Genomic DNA, 21,953 nt, shown 5'->3' with positions numbered 1-21,953 from the left:
GGGACTTGTAGGGTGGGATAGGAGGAAAACAAGCATTGGAAGACTAGCCCATATATACAGTGTTAAGCTTCTGTAATAGCAGATTTTTTTCCAACACTACTACACTATTTAGAAAAAAAACTCCCAGATAAAATGATTTAAAGAGGATCATAGCAAATGAAATGATAAACTATTATAACACACTTAGTGAAGTGTAACTTGCTATTAATTACTTAACAGACTTACATTTACTAATTAGAATTTAGCAGTGTTGTACTGAAATAATTTAACAAAAGTTTCAGTGATTTAATTACAAGAACCATTTGGAAATAAACACACTTTATTTCTGATTTTAATCAGTGCTGACTTGCTAACTGATACTTCATTTTTGTACCTAAACACACCAGAAAAAAGATAAACAACCAAATAATCGACAATAATAATGAAGTATTGGACATACTCTGAATTAGGATCTTAACACCAACAGTCAATCAGACTTGCACAACTAGTTGAGCAATAGTAACAGTAAATTATAGGGTGAATACAATTTATTACCTTTTCCCATATACTTTAAAACATTACAGAAGATGCTTTGCAAATATTTAGAAAATCAGTGGTTGTATTTGCATAATAGTATCTTTCTTCCTCACACAGCTGAGACAGAGTTCTTAAGCCAAGAGTTTACACTGCTCATATTTTATAGTATGTAAATTCCACAAAAATACATGTGAACTGAACTAGTTCCATGGATGTTTAAAACCAATCAGACAACATGGGCAAATGTTTGTTGTTTGATCCCACTGTGAAAGCCTGTCAGATTGGGCTTTTATTTTATAACAGAAGAGTCTAATAAGAAAAAAGGTATGAACTTTACTATTTACATAAAGCAATAATATAAAATATTAAAAAGTATTTGTAAAGAACTGTCATAAGAAACATTTCCCTTGCAATTTGAAGAAACATGCCACAAACACCAGTGCAAACTTAAAATACCTGCTTACTCTACAATAATAAAGCACTGCTTCTGTGTTTCTCATACTATACGTTTACTGTAGAGCTCAGAGAGCATGCTAATGCTCAAAAGTGCTGCAACAGTGCTATTTTGTAGCCTAAGTTAACCACTAAGTTAATGATTTGGTCAGTATGTCTTGCATCTAATACGATGTTCTACTTTCTGTGTGGTTATACCAAAATACAGTAATACAAAATGCCTTACAAGAAATTCATAAGCTACTTTGAAAGAGTTAGTCACGTACCAGAACAGCAACACCACAAACCAAGAAATTAAAGCATGCATTATAGAGGAAAGTTTTTTAACTAAAAGGCAAGCTGTGTTTTAATCTAGAATTCAATTATGCAGCTATCCACCGGCTTAACTCCTATAGCGACTCAGTAGATTTGGCGTAAAACCCTAAACATCCTGAACGTATCTAAGACTCCAGAGAGAACTAAATGGCTGTCCTATACTCAAATTCCCAAATCAAAACTTGAAACAATTCCACACTGTTTCCTTGGTCTGCAACAAATTGGGCAACTGATTTCAGAAAAATCTCAAGTTTTTGTTCTGGTGATGCTCATTCTTTAGCCCAAGAAACACTTGAAAATTATACATCTGGTCTCTTCCATCACAGAAAAAACAGTTATCGTACGATTTGAGAGGAAAACCTCTGTCTTCTCTGCCTTATCTACTATGCAGTCAAGTGATAGGAGGGCCTGAAAGGGTGGGGTTTGAAGGGAACAGGATGGGGAAGATTGGCAGAATGCAAATTGAATTACAAATTTCATGGTCAAGTTCTACCTTCTACTGGGTCAATTTTTCCCATGCGTCATATTTAGCCTTTAGAACTGCTAATTGTTTAGTTCTGGTTTATACTTATTTTAGCATATTAAAAATATCCAAAACTTTAACTCACTTGAGAAACTGGTATTTTACAATGTTCTGAAGACAAACAACCTAACAATCAAATGTTTCAACTTCTAACAAAATACATTTGCACTACACTTGTCTTCTCATTTGAGCTGTTCAGAGGCTTTACTAAAGAAGTTACTGAACAGAGAGTTTCAGAAGTCAAGTAATATATATATAGTTTAAAATTTAAAAATAATTTATAATTATTTAATTATTACACATTTGCCTATTTTCTCAAAGCAGCTTTAAAACCTTTATCATAGTCTCTCAAAATTCTGCAGGCTGACTTCTGCCTCATTGCCAACAGAGCGCTAACAGGATTAAGTCCTTCAGAGGACAATTGCTGATGAAAGAGGAAGTAGATTACCCAGAACAAATATATGTAGTAACTAACACCTGTAGGAATCAAGAATTATTTGAAGATCCCGTGGCCAAAAAAAGGAAGACTCACGCAAAAAAAATACCTGGTTGATTTTAAATGAAATTTATCTCTGTCCATTCCTATCTACTTATTTATGCAATTGGCTGATCCTCACTGAAAAGCTCTCTAGTAAGTATATTCTCTGCAATTACACATTAAAAAATATTAGCGCTATATGTGCCTTGGTATCACAGGCTATGCCTGTGATAGTAAAAGCTCAAAGCATCCAGTAATCTCATGTTCATTGTGCTCTGAGGGAGGACAACTTTACCCTAATATGGAAATCAAAACGTAAATCTTCTGTTTCTGTGTTTAGAAAGACGTAGAAGAGTGTAGGATATACAAATTACGTAACAATACACATTTAAATTTCTTTATCTTTATCTTAGTGGGAGTTTGCTCATTCCTGACAAATCATTTAATTTGAGTGGTATGCTCCATGGAATTTTATGGGAGCAACACTTAAAATATTAAATGCTATTCATTAGAGTTTATGATCTGAAATAACATCATGGGATGTTAGGAAGGAAACTTCAACTACCTGAAGACAGTCAAGTTACTACTACAGCTTGAGAGTTGAATGTCAGATTTCTATGAACTATTTCAGCTTCACAAGACCCCACTATTATTGTGTGAAAGAAAAATTTGAAAACATCACTACTGCAATTCTGAAGAGGAAACAACACTGATTTCCATATCTAGCAATTTCAGAAGTTCAAAGCTGTAATATCTCTTCTTGGAAGGCTCAGTGCTTATCACAGAAAGTACTCACTAAGTATGGTTTCCTGATCACTGTGATCTCCCATCAGTGAGATCAATGTAATTTAAAAGAATTATAACACTTTTCTAAGAAATACAATCTATTGCTACAGTTATTTCAGAGGTGAACACAAGGTAACGAAGGATACAGCACAGATATTCTGTAGAATGTATGTACTGGATTCTTGTGTTCTGTGAGCAGCAAAAATAGACTGTGTACCTTTGCTGTACACCAATATCTGCAATTACATCACCCTATGAGTAAAACACATGTCCTGTTGATGTGAGACTGAAACAGGGAAGAGGAACTGCAGCTTTTAGTCTACTGCTAAACATGTTGGTAGCCGTTCTATTGAAATGGAGGAAGTAGCTGGAAACTAACATTAAAGCACAGAAAGAAATTCTGGGTGAAGTCAAATGAACTTATTTTCTTTAAAACCCCATATGGATCTTTACCTACAGGCTCTCTGAGTATTTAAAAGCTCACTGCCTGAAGTTAAATCATAAGGCATTAATTACCCACAATCATCAGTAAGCAACTCTATGCAAATTTTTGTATTTAAGTACTCAAATTTGAATTGCAAGAAATAAATTTTCAGAATTTCAACAAAAATATTGCTGAATTTGTGTATTAATAGCACTGAAGTAGTTCTTCAAATGACATGATCCTATAAAAAAGCAGAAAAGCATTACATAACATTTGTAGTCGCTCAGTAATTTTGTCTTTATGAAAATATTGGGAAAGAGAATTCATTGTAATACAGAAGTTTTGCACTTAAAAGTGCACTTACTTAAAGTAAGCTTTATAGTTACAAGCATCAATAGATCAACTTTTCTGCCAGTATTATTTATCTGTTTAGAAAAACAAGAGAGAGAGTCATATTGCCTTACATTTTCTTGGAAAGTTCATTTACTTGATTCTGAATTCTAATTTTAGAACAGACAGTCAAGTCCATACTTTTGGATTATAGACTTTACACATAATGTTTTGGCAAAATTAAGATAAATATTTATGACAGGGCTACCAATTTAGGGATTGACAGATGATTCAAATATACAGGTGTGGGTCAAGGACAAAAGTACTGGTGGAAGCTGTACCGCTGTACTGCCCAATGCCCACCTCTATGCTAACAGCATTTATTGCTTCCCTTTGCTATTGAAGATTCAGGGGGTCTGGCTCATAATGCCAAAAATACCAGAGCATGGTAGGACAGGGCCCTGCATAGCCTGATGACCTAGTGGGTAGAAACCCCGCCAATAGCAGGAGGGTTGGAACTAGATGATCTTTAAGGTCACTTCCAATTCAAGCCACGCTGTGGTCTATGATTATAACTGAAAATTACTCATGCTTTCACATCTAAGGATTAACTTAACATCAAACTTTATGAAATTGTAAGAAATTGGTAAATGCTTGGTATTCTAGTCAGCAAAGAATAAAGACAGATTGACTGCAGGAAATACACTTTCTGTTACAATACCTGAGGAGGTAGGATCTTCAGAGAAGTCTGGCAACTCTTCAGGGGGGTCACCATAGAAGGAGTTGAATTTGTGGCTTGACACAGCTGCTAGTACTGCCCCCTAAATAAAAATACCCATAAAGTCTAAATTACACAAAGTAGTTTAATAAAACATTTCCATACATGCTTGGTCACTGAACTTCCCAAGCTGGGAACTGTGTATGGAGCAGAATATCACCTTCAGTGCAGTGGAAGTGATGGTTGCAACACTGAAATATCGCAAAGTTTGCAGCAGGCGAGTCCCACAAATGCTCATGCAGGAACAGAAAGAACACCATATAAAAGTTTGTCAGGATGTACTGACCCAATTCAAGGCTGAAAATGACCGTTTCCTGGATTGCATCATTACCAGGGATGATGTGATGTAACTGCTATGTGCCAGAGTCAAAACAGCGGTCCATAAAGTGGCAACATGCAGATTTCCCATTGAAGAATAAGATCAAGGTGCAGTTTTCAGCAGGTAGATGGATGTGCATTGTCTTATAGGATAGGAAAGAGGTAATCCTTCTGGATTTCCTGGAATCTAGACAAACCATCAACTCTGCTACATCATGACACCGACTAAGTTGAAGACTGAAACCTCCAGAGTCAGGCCAGAGTAGAAGACAACCTTTATCTTGCAACATGATAATGCCAGACTGCATACCAGTTCGAAGACTCTGGAGCACATTATCCATTGTGGCTGGACTGTAAAACCATACCTATCGTGTAGTCCAGATCTGGCACTTTCTGAATTCCATCTGTTCAGGCCAATTAAAGACAGACTGAGCGGGCAACATTTTCCTATCAATGACACCCTCAGAGCAGAAGTGAAACATGGTGAAACACAGCAGATCTTTATAAGCATGGTATGCAGGTTCTTGTTCATTGTTGGCAAAAATACACAGTTAGTGGTGATGACTATGTTGATAATCATTGTTTTGTAGCTGAGAATTTACTTTATCTAACAGCATTATTGTGCTCTTTGTATCTGTTGTAGTTTCCATGGAAATAAACATGAGTCATTGATTTTGGAGTGACTTACGTAATCTGCATCAGCTGTCACTAAAAATTTTTGATTTTGTGTTCACTTCTGAAGCAGAACATTTAGTACAGTTCAACATATTCCAGACTCAAATATGTGATGTTAAAAATACCTACCCAATTAATTCCTATCTAATTTGATAGAGATGAAAAATGCCATGCAGAAGCTACAGTAAAACATAAGGGTGACAGGAACTGGAATGGAAATTGTAGTAAGGAAACCCTGCATATATGCTGTGCCCATATAAATAGGAGAAATTTTCTGAATTTCTATCTAAAATTTCTAAAAGATTCAGTTGTCAGAAAAAAATATTCTCTTCCAACAGAGAAGAAACTTCATCATCTTTATCTTTCCTAGACCGGATAAATTAGCAAGTATAAAAGTTTACTCTTTAAAGCCAAGCAATACATTGCTATTTGAGAAACTGTCATAATCAGGCATCCAGCATTAGGATATTTGACATCCATGATGTATCTACATGAAAATGTTATAATCTTGGACAGCAAAACTGAGAAGTTAGACATGAAGTTACAAAGCTAGAGAAATGCTCATCTGCTTGCATTTATATATTTCAGCAAACTAGAGTTTAATAACTCAATTTTTAATGTCTTGCAGGTGTGGCAGTAAGCAAACTAGATAGCAGTTTCAGAAAACATTCTGCAGAACAGTGGTAGATTGGATAAAATGGTAGAAAACAAGTAGCACTTTAAAGGCTCTCTAGAGACTAAAAATAGTGGTTCCCCAAAAAAGACATCTGTAAAAGATCTGAAACCGTGTCTGGAGTAGGGAAACTGGTCATACTTCAAAATGTAATGGAGCTAACATTCTAATTGAAGCATTACGTGGACATACAAACTGCCTAAGAGAAAGTGCTGTCTATCAGAAATCACTGCAACTACGTCACCTTAATCATTAATTGCTTTGTAGCTAGATTAAATTTGCAAAGCATCTACTCAATACAAATCTGATTCTGTATTAATTACAAATTTAAAAACAACTCACAAAAAGTAATGTTGTATGCTCCTGTTGAAGTTATATCAGTCTTTCAGTGGATTTAAAAACGTTTCTGTTAACCTTTCTGAGATAGGAACAGTTACTGTTTTGAAGGGAAATCATGTTATTTTGGGCTATAAAATGTCAACATTTTTTTCAATTTGGATGAGACATAATCTTGTGTATAGAACTGAAGAAGGCATTTCTGCTCTCCTCAAAGAAAAGTAGAGAACATTATTATATTCCTTTAACCAAAAACTTAACAGCAATACTATAAGTCACTGTACTATTCTCTCCCTCCTAGTATGTCATATTACCTTGAATTACCATATTAATGTAAAATGAAGACTTCTTACATATACAACTTGGTTGACACCAGGCACTTTGTGCTAGAGTTCAGTTTGAAAACTATAAACTAAGATAGAAGGGATGAACATCCTTAACAAGGCATCTTTCTGATAAGCTATTGTGAAGATCAGTTTCACCTCGGTTATTTTTGCTGACTGTAGAGCATAGATTTCTCTCTGTGCTTGTAAAATTAATAACACCACTTAAAATTCAAATTATGTAACTATGTTAAGACTACATTCACTTTACCTTTAGTTTTCGTCTTGCGTTGAATTTTCTCAATTGTTCTACTGTCTCTGGAAGATGAATCTTGTATGCATAGCGATCTCTCTCCTTAAAACACAACAAAAGATAACAAAGGTTAAACCTAAGTTCTTAATATTACCTCAACATTAAGAAACTAGGCATGAAATGTATCAGCTACTAAGTATCATACGGAGAATAAGGACTCAAAAGAATCTAAGTTAAATATAACTTCAAAAAACGGACAGGGATTGAAGAATTCTGAAATAATCCTTAACTTGGGGCCAGGGATATTTTTGTTCTGTGATTTTGTTTCTCACTTTGTAGTAAGACTCTAACCTTCTGTTTTATGCTTTAAGTTAGTTTGTGGCTAGCACTGAACTTTGAAGCTGGCAAGTACAAAGTAGTTCTGCTTCCTGGAGTACAATGATGTCAGTGAAGCAACATGTTGAAACACCCTTGTAAAGGGTTCCTGATATCTGAAGACAGCCTGTGAGTTGAGGTTTCTTCAAGATAGAGCAGAAATTGACAGCTCAGTGGATGGTGACACCAGGTGCTAACTTACAAAAAGAATACTCCACTGTAGATCAAAAATGTACAAGTAAATGGTATACAGTGAGAGGGGTACACTTTCTCTCATGGGTGAGAACCTCCAACAGCTGAGTATTCTCTTTCCTTTCCCCAAATCATCACAGAAGCTACATACACTTATTAACTTAATGCAGATGTTTATCATAATTAAAGTTAATGGTATTATGCTTATATACTATACTATATATACTATACTATAGAAAATAAATGGAGGATAAAGAAGGAAAATAATGAATTCATCAGGTTCCATCAAAGAAAATACAGTGCTCCGGATCAAGTTGTGCTGTAAGTTCTGCCACCACCAGAAAATCATTTGGTAACCAGATGCCATGGAATTTTATGTAGTTACAGCAGAATTCAGCAACCTACCACTGCATACTTTTTTTACTCATTGGGACATTGCAGGAATCTAATTAAGAAAGCAAGCAGTTGAGCAGTGCAATACACTGTATAGCTGCATGTTGTGTACTAGGGAAGAGATTTAGATGGGATGGACCTATAAAGAGATCAGAAATCACTTCTCTGGACTTTGAGAGCCACAGGAAGGCTTCTTCAGGCTTCATCTAGTCCTACCATGTATGCTCTGATGCTGTCCAAGATGCTTAATTAAATTTGCTCTTCTGGCTAGACAAGGGTTCAAGATTAGACATTACAAAAAACTCAGGATGCAATCTCTCAAAGAATTTAAAGCATATTATCACACATCTTATACAATGTCATGTCTACTTTGAAAAGTTTAAACAAAAAAATCTTTTTATCCCTTTAAGAAGGAACTGATATGCAAACAACTGGTTTTACTACCTTCAACCAGGGATGATTCAGTGCTTCATATACTGTTATCCTTTCTGCTGGATCCAGCATAAGCATGCGGCGTACCAGATCTTTGGCACTTTCAGAAATATGGCTCCACTGCCGAGGATTCATCTGATTACAAGCAAGAAAAAAAGAAATTAAATTAGTCATCAAAATTTAGAACAGAATCGATTATTTGTGTAAAACAGATAATAAACAGTATTTGGTATTATGAAGGTAATGTGAAGGATGATTTAGAATATATATTCATACTGTATATATAGAGGTTTGTGTCCAACTATTTAAGAAATGTCAAAATGGAAACCCAATAATACCATACTAAAGTAGGAAAATTCTTTCTGTGCTAAAGGATTCTATATTTAAGCTATTTCTAGTATTTTCTTTAATTAATGAAGAGCTTAGGTTTTATTTAGATAGTACATTACTGTTTTATGAATTCAACATAATAACCAACCTTTTTTCATTAATTTAATCCTCTCATTTAAAGAAGTCAACTTTATTTAAAAACAGACTTTGGAACGTTATCTGGCTACGAAATGCACATTTATAATTGTCATTTGTCATTTCTTTTTTCAGCTCTAATGAAATGAAGATATCTGCAAATTTCTAGCAAGACGGTTTTGAAATCCTTTACACTGTTTTCACTGAACAGGCATATAACTGGGGAAACAGGAACAGGAAGGGAACTGAGAAGACACAATGTTCCAGCCATGACTTTTTTTTTTTATAATTAATAAAGAAAAAAGTAACTTGTAAGCTTCCAAAAAGTTTTAGCTGTTTGACAGATTACATAATTAAATCTTCCACAGAGTAAAACTGGAAGGTTTATGTGTCTATGAAATTCAAAAACTAGTACCACTAAGAAATCTCTAGAAATAAAACATTTGAAGAAAGAAGATTGTGCTCTTGACCAAATGCAGTGCCACAATTGTCACATTTTAGCAGACTACTAGAAAAAAAAGCCCCAACTTCCTGAAACCCATTAGAGACTGTCAGGCAGTCTTAGGAATTTCCACTCCTTCCCTGCTAATGCACAGATCATGTACGACCTTTCGTGCAAAGCAGAGCAGAAGTGCGTGATCACAAAGAAAGCAGCTGTAGGATGACTACACTGTGAAGCGTGCTTTTTTTCTGCACGGACACCAACACACTCTCAGCTGCAAGTGGCTCCTTTTGAACAGTCAGTTTCACTTTAATACATTCTGTTCTGAAAATGACTATGTGTTCACAATAACATTCATCTTGTTTTAAATCAAAGCAATACGATAGTCAGCCTTTATGGTAGTTCTTTTATTTTGCTAAAACTGTAAAAGATCTGTAAAATGAAGGCAATGTATACTACGTTATATTTCACACCTAAACTTTTTGTAGTGCTACTGAGTTCAAGATACAATTAAATATTCCTGTATTCTAATTCCTAGCAGTATTCAAAACAGAGTACAAACAAAACAGAATGAAGAGAAAGAGATATCTCCCCCTGTGTAAAACAGGCAGCTTTGTACAAGCTTCAAATTTAAGCCACGCTAAATACAAAAAATCAACTTCCCAAATTTTACAAGCAGAATTCAGCTCACTGGAAAAGGACTTAGACATACTGCCATTTACCTTGTATTTTCCTTTAATAATGCCTTCAAACAATCTTTCCTTGGTTCCATAAAAAGGCAAACAACCGCTTAGCAGGATAAAAAGGATGACACCACAACCCCAAACATCTACAGGCTTCCCATAAGGTTCCCTTTTCACCACTTCTGGGGCCATAAAATGAGGTGTTCCTACACGCCCTAAAAAACAGAAACAGAAAAAAAAAAACCACAGTGTGAAAGCAATATGTGCCAAACATAGAAATAAAAAACATCACTGCATTAAACTAGAACAATTTTAGTAAGCTTTTTCAGAGATGAACATTTTATCATTTATCCAGTGAGACATATTGCTAAATTCTCTTTTGCTTGGTTTACTCATTTACAAATTGAATAATATTCTATCCTAGCTCATAAAATGTGAAATGACATCTATTTAAAAGCACTAAGATTCTCAAGTGGAACAGGGCATATAAACGTAAAAAAATATCTGTTGGCCAATTCTGGAAAAAGGAATTACTTATCCAGAGGGCACATATACAAAAAGTGAATAATTCTAACCTACACTGCTTATTTGGAAAAGCTGCCTCCACCAAGCAAAGCCATACTTTGCCTGCTAAACTGCCCAGACTAGACTGTCTGCTGACATTGTCAACATGAATGCAAGATACTTTTAATTTACTTGCAGCAGATAGTATCTTCCTACAGATAAAAAGGCTAAGGTGTTTTAACTAGTGCTTTCAATGATTGCCACACAGTAAAGGTACTGGGCCACTTCTGATTTTTCATTGACATGGAATGTACACCATAGAAAAAAGACATATTTAACATCAACTAATCTTATGAGTGGATAAAGTAATTAGAATTACTTCATTCAATTGCTGTATTACACTTTAAAACACATGAAACTAATAAACATTTTCTTTCTCCTCATAAATATTTCCCATTCTGAAGATGATGTTTGTTTTCATAGCAAAATATTTGCAAAGATACAGGCATTACATTTTGAATGATTAGGTCATCACTGATGCTGAATGAACAAGACAGTCTTTGGACAACAGTGGTTTGACCATGCACTAACAGAAATGAAAAAAAATAATAATCCTGCTAGTTATACACAAACTACAGGCTCACACCCATCTTCTAGCCTAATTGATAAAGTTCAAAGGCAGTCCTTGAAGTTCACAAATAAAGGGGAAAATTATCTGCCTGGATGATCCAAAGTCTCACTCTTTTGGATACTTGGGGACAGGGAAGGGAATGAAAAAGGATAACAGATACATCCAGTATGCTTAAATATGCTGAGAACTCTATATTCTTTCTTTCCACGAGCCTATAATTATCTAGCTATAAGGGTTTCCTAAGTCTTTTCCCTAGAATTCCATTATTGGTGTATCAGTATTTCAACCTCTGTATGAGGCAACATATGCACAAAGGAAGCAACAGCTGTCTGCTGAAAGTATCTGCATATAGCTTCACTTACTCACGTGATGCCAGTGGTATGCACACAACAGTCTGAACATTTTGTATATCAAAGGCATCTTACAAGATCACAAGGCAGCCTAGCTTATCCAAATCTTGTTTATTTCAGAAGTAAACTTGCTGGCACTTGGGTTCAGATATACCCATCTGCAATTGTGCAGCAGGAGTAACCTGTCTTACACATTGCAAGAAACCAAACACTGGTGGTAATAAAGCTGTTGTTAAAATCTTTATTTTATTTTTAATGAATTGAAAATATATATATATACACTGAAGCTGTTAGGCTTTCTAATTGCTGCTGTGAATCTAGGAAGTCAAGAGAAAAGTGATGATTCAAAAGAAAACAGAAAGAGAAGATATCATAAGGACAAACAAACCTATTTGAACGAGGCATTAATCTTCAGAGCGAGCTGTCTGGATCAAGTAGCCAATGAAACTAATAGGCCAAGTGATATCATTTTTCTGTTACAAGGAAGTAACAGTTGCTGGGCTTTAAAAAATGACTGTACTATCAGAGAAATGAACATGAACCTGAAGTGATATATATATGTATATATATATATATACGTATATATATAGCCAATGTAGCTGTCTGGTGGCATTTGTACTACAGGCCACTGACAGAAGGCCTCGCAACAGAACAGTGTGTTATGAGGAAACGTGTCCTTGGCAAACAGCTACTGGCCCTATATTTTCTCCCATGTTTTAAAAGCCTATTTAGTAGCAACACATGCTACATGAGCAATTTAATACATTACTGGGTGTTGGTGCAAGGTTCTAGCAGCAGAAGACTGCAAGGATGGCTTCTGAGAGAAGCAGCAGTAGCTCCACCATACTAGATGTGGCTCCAATATGGAATCACTTCTGGCTCACTGGTGGTCAGCCACGTTGGCAGAGCCTCTGGGAAAGCACATTCAAGAAAATATGCTGCACTACAGTGTAATGAATGAGGGAAAACATGTGAGAAACAGCCCTGTGGCCACCAAGGTCAGAGAAGAAGGGAAAGATGTTCTCCAGGTGTTGGGGTAGAAGTTTCCTTTTCAGCCTGTGGAAAATATCACAGTGGAGCAGATACTCGTGCTGCAACCCACAGAGGACCTATGCAGGAGCAGGCTTATCTGGGAAGACTTGAGTTGGGGAAAGGTGAGCAGAAGAAAAAGCCAGAAATTATGGACCTCAGGGAGGCTGGCCCTTAGCCGAGGCCAACCCATCACACTGGGTTATGCTAGTTTTGATGCACAGAATGCGAATGAAATGGGGAAAAATAAGTTGAATCTCTTAATGTAAATCCAAGATACAGCCTGCTCCTTTTTCATCTGTTCATTTTCCCTTCTCAAACATTAAGCACCATTTTGTCTGAATTAATCATGGGCTGCACAAAATAAGTAATTTAAACTGTCAAGATACTATCAAAAGTACATGTTTTTGGCTTCCTTTCTCCTTAGTAAAATGTTTCAAGTTAAAATTACTTTGCAGAAATTCATTAGCAAGAAAAATCCTTCATTATTCAAACGTACTCATAAATGTATGCAGAGCAGGATATTTATTTCAAATTGAGCATTAATCATCTTCCCTAAATTTTGAAAGTGGTGTCTTGACAGTAGATAAACTTCCTTTCTCCTTTACTTCTCTTCCTGACTACAGTGCTAAGAAATACAAAACTACTTACTGAACTAATGAACATCAACAAAAAGCGAATGGCTTGTAAATTTACACATATCAAAAATTACAGACAAAACATAACATGCAAGCATTTTTATGCTGTTCCAATCCATGGTCAGCACTGTTCATTATTCACCATATTATGATTTTTTACATATATTTTTCCATCAGAACAAGAGAAGTGCAACAGCTTCTCGAGGTTCCTTTTTATTTTCTATGCAGCACTGGACAAATTACAACCTTTTGATATCCCAAGTTTCCTATTTTGCTTTATCTGATGCCCATTAAGAGTATGCCACTAGAATGTGAAGCTACATGTTACTTAATACCCAACAGCCCTTACAAACAAACTCAAACAGACTTAGAGATAAGAGATCATCCCAAGTCTACATTTTCCTCCCTCAGAAGTTAAGAATTTTGGATCTCAGGAGCAGGATTTATGCTTCCCTGGTGCTAAACCAGTATATTACACAAATTAATTGCAATGCACGGCTTGATGTTAAGCAGAATCAGCAGACGAGTAAAGTTATCAGCAACATTTTACACATCTTTGTAAGAACCCAACAGACTTCTGCTGTTACTAGATTTAAAATGATGCTACTTCACAGAGTGATGAAAAATCAGTACTACTAAACCTCAATATTCACTTGTAAAATGAAAAAATGTATGTGAGAAGATATATTAGAAACTATTAAAAAAGCTAGGGTCATTTCTGGGACAGCTGTCATCCTCACGACAATTTACTGCTGGCTTCATCAGAAGAGGAAATGGTGATTTTGAGGTTATTTTAGAAATGTATCAGGGCAAGTATTACTGCACTTTGCTCAGCAAATTGGAGTGCACATATGAACTCAAATTAGATATGATCTTTCTTGTTATGCAACTACAGGGCAGTAACAGGATAAACAAAGTCTAGAGACAACAAAGTTTGCGAAAATCGTGGCTCCTAAATAACCTTTAAAACAAATATCACTTGTGCTGATAGTTACTAAGTAGAAAGCTTGTATCTTACACAAAATCCAGTGTAAGGTTTTAGAAAATCTTGCTTTTTTGTGTGTGTGTTTTCACAGTAGCTTTCCATTTTTTGGAAATAGGGTGAGACAGAACAGTAAGCAAAGTCATTTCTCTCTTTACTAAAATATACTTTCCTTTACTCTGGATGTAAGAAAACCCACGGATATATTCTAACAACTCCACATGAAAAAGAACTTCATTTGCATAAAGCTTATTTGCTTAATGCCTGAACAGGCGCAGCCATTATACATCTTACTTCTGCATGCAAGTTTTTTTGGTCTACCAGTTTTGAGGCATATTCGTATTGTGGAAATTTGTAAAATTGCTAATTCAGCTGATTTTTTTTTTTCCTGTGGATAAGGAGCTTCAGTCTTCAGATGTTGTCACTGTGATATCATTCACAAGCACTGAAGATAAATTTTGACTTACCTTTGATAATTTAGTTTCTATGACTCTTTCCATATTATTCCAGACAATAGGGCTATGCTTTCCACAAGAAGAAGAGTATATAGAGAGACCCAATCAGATTTTGTCATCCCTAAGGCAGGGGATTGATGACCAAGATATCAGAAGAAGAGTCTTTCAACAGCAGTAGTATCTGAACGATGTATAAGGAAACAACTGGAACAAATAATTTTTAGGAAAAAAATGTGAGGTACTAATAAACATCACCATCTGACCTCTCACAATAGTGTCATAAGAATATGCTCTTAAATTAAGAAGCTTCTAAAAGACTGGGATGTCCAGAATAATGTGGAAGGAATCGAAGAATCACACACGACATCAGATAGATCATACTTTATTACTTTTAATTCCTTTCCACATTACTCCAGACAATAGAGATGTTTAAAGCAGGTGCATGGAGAAGATGGGGAAAATTAAAAAACAGGCAATTCAGCCTCAGCACAGAAGACTGTCAGAAGAAAATGTATTTTAAAAGATGTATTATCAGACAATTGAGCATCTGGACATTAGTGCTGGGAAAATGAACAAGCAAAGATTGCATGATATCCAGAAAAATTATAATAATTGATTTACTGGCCTTTCCAGGTATAATGCTATTATGGAGGAAATAAATCTAAGCTGACTTCTAAACACATTAGCCTCCTCTGAGTCCTCTCAAAACAACCCAGATGTGAAGAGGAATTTCTGAGAGATAGTAAACCTCAACTGTAGCTTTTAAATACAACAAATTCTATCAGAGGCAAAGCTTTGAAGAGGGTCAATAGCTTTCATCAAAAATAAAAAATAGTGAAATAGTGTTCTCGCTTTGCAGAGTAATGAAACACATTCATTTGAGTGAAAGAATACTAGTATATGACCTCAGTTTACTAACATTTACTTGTCCTTGGAAAAAAGATTTGCTGTGGAATTCAGACACTGATGATGAAAAAAAAAAAAAAGGCTAGACAATATCAGGAAAATAAAAAAATACAAGTTTAAACTGGTTCTTAGAAAATCACCAAGAGAATTATCTCACACTGTTTTCCTTACATTATTTCCCCAAATTTCATGGTCTTATTTGCAGGGAAAATTATGGTAATGCCTTCCTTTGCCATTTTAATAATAACTTCTGGAGTAGAAGGCCAGCTAACAAAGAACCAAGAACACTTGGTATTTGTGTGCTGTTTTGAAGTTATTTTGAAGTTACTGTTTGAAGTTATTAATTGAACTTAAGAATTCTGAAGAAATTTAGGTGAGCTAACTGATAGTACCTAAAAATAAATCCTGGACTGGATCAGCAGTGACATTTTGCTGCTAAGAGAAGAAGTCAAATAGGTCAACTATTCATTGCTAAAGAAGGCTTAACAGCTAGCAGAGAACCTCATACCATTTAGGTCTATATACAGTTATTCTGTGCTAAGTGAAGGAAATAGCAGTTGTGGATTCAATTGCTTTTTATTCACTGTCTGGAAGGGTCCTCTGTGTCCATCTGCTCCAACCCTTATTCAAGCAGGGACCCAGAGCAGGTTGCTCATAACCCCACCCAGGTGGCTTTTGGATATTTCCATAGAGGAAACTCCACAGCCTCACTGGGCAACCTGTGCCAGTAACCCACCGCCTAGACAGAATGGAAGTAGTGATGTTCAGATGGAGCCTCCTATATTCCAGTTAGTGCTCATTGCATTTAGTACTGGCATGGGTACCACTGAAGTTTCTTCAGTCTTATATACCACAAACTAGCTAATAAGTCTGAGACTAAGATATTTGAATTCTGCTAAGTTGGACACCATCACATTTAGTTAAGAGACTGTTGTGATAATTTATATCATGTTCTGAAAGACAAATCATCCAAGGAAGAAGACAGAAATTATAATATGAGATTGCTCTATTAAATCACTGACCTCTCAGGTTCCAATACTCCAACTGCACAATAGCCATGAAAATATGGACTGCTTAATGCCAACAACCTGTTACTTAGAAGAGTTTCACTTACAAATTCCAATGATCTTTAACTACTGTGTATACAGGCAGACTTCCATCTTTAAGTATCTATTTGAATGCTTCAAATGAATATACTTCAGCAAAATTTTCTACTGTTGATCGCAAGACCTTCAAGAAAAAGAGGCCTTCAGAAACTGATAGTTCATGAAAACAATTTCCTGTAGCTCGGGAGATGAGAGTTTCTGTTCATTGCTCTGCAACTTACATGGAAACACAATGGAACAAGAAAGTATTTCCTAAAGGTTTTCCTTTTGGTCTTATTGAAAATAAGTTCCAGCTGCATTAATTTTTTCATGCTTAGAAATAATTAAGCTCTCTTAAAAATAAACTCCACTGGGTTGTTAGCAGTTTAACTATAATGGTCCTTAAATCTATTCTAGACATTTTCATTAATGACATCTAGTATGATGTCTTATAACCCTCTGCTTGAGCGAACACAGTAATTATACTCCTTCCAAACAGCACAACTTGATTTTTCACATATGTTAAAAGATTGAGACTGGTCTACTTTCAATTCCTGGAACTTACTGTAATACAAAAATCCCCAAATGTTTGTTTTTCTTAATATATTTTGTTTTTCCTAAGATTTATGTACACTGGAAGAAGCTTTGTTTTGCTAAGTTCAAAAAATCCCACAGTCACAGATAAACCAAAAGCTGATCATAGAAGGTATGCCTGGCAGAAACCACGGGAGCAAATTCCATCCTATTGTGTGTTGTCCTGGGCTACACACAATCTTGTCAGGCATGGTTACATCAATAAAAAAACAGTAAGTAAAAAACCGGTACAAATGCAAATGCATGAAAGTAAGAAAAAAAGATTAATGCACTGCTAACCTCTGAATATTTTAGATACAGCAGCTCCTATTTTAGGCAAAAAACTAGCAAAAAAATCAGAGCGACCGCCACTGAAATAGAAGAGCTTTGTAGAGTAGCTTGGTTTTGTATGCAAGAGGAAGGGAAGTTGAGCTTCACTACAGCCATGCTACTTTCAAAGCAGATGTGCTTTTTCTAAAGGAAAGCTATCTTATTCTGTCTTAAAAGATAAACTGCTCCAAGCATTTATCTTCTTGAACATCAGGATCATCTATATAGGAATTTATACCAATAAGGAATATATCCCGCTCGGGTACTGTAGTAATACATATTAGATACAGAAAGGTAAGCAAACATTGCACTTCCAGCATGTATAAGACAGCACTGGAGAAGTTTTACAGCACAGTGTAAACCAAAATGGGTTAGGAGTACTGTGGTTTTTAAGGACAGTAAGAAAAACTTAATTTCATAATAGTTCTTGTTTAAGTAAGAATTTATTTTTTGATGTGATATAGCTGAAAATAACCAGCAAATATGGGAATTGTCATGCTGGTGTGGAAATAATTGAATATGTTAAGAAGAAGCAATTTTACTTTTAAACTAAAAATTAGAAAAAGAACGTGAACATAAATATATTTACTACAAAACAGAATTTGTTTGTAGGGCATAGCAATAACTTAAACAATTACATTGATACACAGTCTGTTACATGTAACCTATAGCCCAGTATGTGCAGTACGATTAATCTTTCTATAGTACATATAGGACATTACTGTGCAGTTGCAGAAATAAAAGCTTGCAAGTGCTCTATAGGGAAGTGTCAAGTACTGTGCTTTCATGAAATACTCCGGAAAGGAAAAGAACTGCCAGATGTAGTTTGAAGTACAAAAACAGGAATGGAAGATCAGAAGATAGAGATATGGAGTCTGTTAAGGAGAAAAATTGAAACATGTAGTGGTATTAAAATATTATATCTTATATAAATGTAGTGCAAATGCTCTAGGTAGCCCTGAAAGTTAGATGAATATGAAGATAATGAGCAGTAATGAAAAGACTACAAACAAATGACAGTTGAGAGCATGGAAAAAATAATACAAAGGCAGATTGGTAAGGAAGAGATTGAGACAAATCAGGCAAAGCATACAGAGAAATATTATACTGATGAGGCTTAAGGGGAAAAAAAAAAAAAAGAAAGAAGCTTCTGTAAGTACCGCAAGCTGAACTATAAAGGAATGAAAACATTTACATAGGAAAGGAAGGATCAGGCCAGCACTGCCATCTACAAGACAGTTGAGTACATGAATGATGGAGTGGGATTACAGAAAAGGAAGGGAAGGACATGAAGAATTCTGGGCAAAATGCAGGACTTTTTTCTAAAGTGAACTTCAAAGTTCTGGTGAGAGAGCCAGGAGTCTGAAAGTAAGTTCAATGTAACTGATCAGCTGCAAAAGAGTAGCTGAAACTGAAACAAAATTGAAAGAGGTGCTCAGTCAGAACAAAGAAGAAAAATGAGGGAATCATAAATGAAATGGTAGGACCTATCACTGGAAAAAAAAAAAAAAAAAGCGATGATTTGAGAAACAGGAAAAGCAAAGAAAGAAATTAGCTCATTTAGGAAAAAAAAAACAAAACAGCAGCCTCTAAACTGAATGGGTATTTTCTTAGAAAAAGACTTATCTAGGACTGTAGGTAATAATTACTGGAAGAGCATAGAAGATGTTGGTATGATTAAACTGGGTTTGCTCTTTATTTTAAAAAATCATATAAAAGCTAAATTGACAAAGATCTTTTATGTGTTTAGATAAGAAAATGTGAGTTTTTGAAGAAGATACTAAGACATACTGAGAGGAAGTTACTCCTTTTTGAAGAAAAAAAACCACCCACAGTTAATGAAATCTTTTGTTGTGGTCTCCTACTCTGGCAATGAAAACACCAGAAAACTGATTGGGTCTTCATCTGTGCAGGCTGATTAGAGCATAACCCTATTGTCTGGAACAATATGGAAGGTAGCTAGAGGAAATAAAATTCACAGAAAACAAAACACAGTCAAAAAAATATACATTATCAAGATATTGGTGTCTTATGCAATAATTACAATGAAATATTAAAACATAGGAAAGAATCACATGAAAGCTGTAAGATTTTGCTATTAAGCAGGGTATAGTATACTGACAGACTAAAAAACATACTGGAACATTAAGGATGCTGTACTAAACTTTTAGTCAATTGCTTTGACACACATTTCAATCTTGATGGCGTTGTATGTTGTGTGCTTTGTCAAGCATGGACTAACTCTGCCAAGGACTGTGTCAAAATGAAAAAAAATTTGCATTTTTCAATTTCATTTTGATCAAAACAGTGTAAGCTGTTGCTGAGAAACATTTAGACATTTTTACAACTCAGTATATGTACACACAGTGCAGTACGTTCTTACAGTTCAGATACTTGTGTACATATACTGCAAACAGTCTTTAGTAAAGGTTATTTTTGGAGTCCTTGTTTTGCAGCCCATGCTATGTTGGAAGCACAGAACTCTGCAGGAAAACTTCTGTAACATTATATAAGCTTGAAGGACAATTTCTTACCTCCAGCAACTAGCCCAGATTCTCCTAATTGAATTGCTACCCCGAAGCCACCAAGCTTTACCGGGGCTGAATTCTCTTTTGAGGCAAGCAGTACACAGTGTGGCTGAAAACAACAACAATGAAAGAGCACATTATTATATTATTTGAAAAGTACAATTGGCACTTTAGAATTTACATTCAAAAACTTGCGAACAGAAATTCTTAATTTGTAATATTTTTGGAAGGAGATCCTCTCTCTCCATTGGCTTCTTTATAACTTGTCCTAGGTATAGCAAAACCATTTCAGGACTTAGCAGAACTCAAAAGGAACACAAAGTAAAATCGCAACAACGCGGAGATAATGCACGTTGGCATTTTCTTTCTTAGTTTTTATTTTCACATTTCACTCTTACGCTTTACACTGTTCTAGTTCTTCAGTAGATACATCCTGCCCTATGACACAGTGCGTGTGATCTTATTCTTAACACTTTAAGCCCCGACCACAGTAGGATCACTTTCCAGCTGCGAAGAAACAACATTGCTGTGATATTTCTATTAAGTTACAGGGTAACCTGTTCAGGTTTCTAACTGCATTCCATGCAAAGTCATACACATTTTTGATTTTCCACAGTTTTCCCACTAGTAATATTAAGATGCAACATATAAAAATACAGTGATAGCATTATTTGGAAGAATGGTGACTGATGTGAGAGGAAGCAAGAAAGTCTACTTAAAAATACAATATAGTCCTTAATACTACAATTAATGTAGAATGACTTCCTACACTTACACAAAGCCTCCTTTTGCACAGTCAGCTCTGTTTAAAAGGATGTCAGATCTGTCTGCACACTACTACTTGAGAAAATGTTACTGCTTACACTGCAAAACAAAGAACTTCAAATAGGTTACCCTATATCTTCAGATTTTTCCTTCTTCTCTAAGAAGATAAGCATGTGCTGCCTTAAGTTTGGTTTTCTGTTACACCTGTCCTCATGCAAAGAACTTGAGAGAACTCAGCTGCTCACTACAGAGATAATCTAAGGTTAAATTGCTTTTGGAGGAAACAACTAAATTGCTCAAATCTGGAACAGCAAAATTACAGCCTCCCTGTATACATAACTAATCAAGCTGTGGAAGAATCCATACACAATTTCCTTCTGCATTACTTGTGAGCACTACTTGTACTATATGGTTTTAATTTAGGTTGATGATCATTTTGTAAAACATCTACAGAAAATACTCACACTTTTGAAAGTTGTAATTATCATTATGTGTTAGAAGTCTATGAGACCTTATCTTTCCCAAAGTCTAATCTATGTATTCACCGAGGGTCATGAACTGTTTATCTTTGATGCTTCCTTAACATTCATTTGTTTTTATAATAAAGCACTCAGATTTTGTGACTGGTAGAGAATACATGAACAAATCTTCGCAATGCTCCTGGTCCTATTAAATATCAGGATGAAATAATAACATAGTAACATCAATCTGAGCCTGTTTAAAAGTCCAGAAGAAATCTGCAGTCCAAACAAGCTTGATTCTCAGGCAGATAATATGTTAAGAATGTTAACATGGACACTCTCATTTCAAATACTAAGGAAAATATCAAGTCAAGGTAACATTCCTGTTATAAAATTTACACTAAGTCATACTAGGACTTCTAGAATCAATTTTTAAATTTGCAATTAAAAAATGTAATTTTAAATCTCTTACATCCTATTTTAAATAGTATTACCAGGTGGTATTATCTTTGAGTACCTAATTTCTGCCTTATTGAAACTGTTAGGCTGCTTC

The 21,953-nt window shown here is 35.3% G+C and overlaps 1 protein-coding gene across 10 annotated transcripts in view; it reads right to left on the bottom strand.

Moving 5' to 3' along the window:
• The window catches only part of CASK (calcium/calmodulin dependent serine protein kinase), a 182,348-nt gene that overhangs the window by 62,638 nt on the left and 97,757 nt on the right, over nucleotides 1–21,953 (bottom strand). For 9 of the 10 annotated variants that reach the window (XM_015884899.1, XM_015884890.1, XM_015884915.1 and 6 more), the window contains exons 6-10: nucleotides 20,181–20,283; nucleotides 10,203–10,378; nucleotides 8,586–8,708; nucleotides 7,200–7,283; nucleotides 4,547–4,646 (exon numbers count right to left, since the gene is read on the bottom strand). In XM_015884899.1, coding sequence (XP_015740385.1) covers nucleotides 4,547–4,646; nucleotides 7,200–7,283; nucleotides 8,586–8,708; nucleotides 10,203–10,378; nucleotides 20,181–20,283 — 586 coding nt within the window. Of the gene's footprint in view, nucleotides 1–4,546; nucleotides 4,647–7,199; nucleotides 7,284–8,585; nucleotides 8,709–10,202; nucleotides 10,379–14,764; nucleotides 14,858–20,180; nucleotides 20,284–21,953 lie in introns of those variants that run through there. The other variant, XM_015884967.2, reaches the window with a different exon arrangement.

This window comes from Coturnix japonica, chromosome 1 (assembly GCF_001577835.2).
Source record: "Coturnix japonica isolate 7356 chromosome 1, Coturnix japonica 2.1, whole genome shotgun sequence".
In the NCBI taxonomy this organism is placed as follows: domain Eukaryota; kingdom Metazoa; phylum Chordata; class Aves; order Galliformes; family Phasianidae; genus Coturnix; species Coturnix japonica.
Note: the sequence above shows the minus strand (reverse complement) of the source record. Positions and strands in the feature narration are given on the sequence as shown.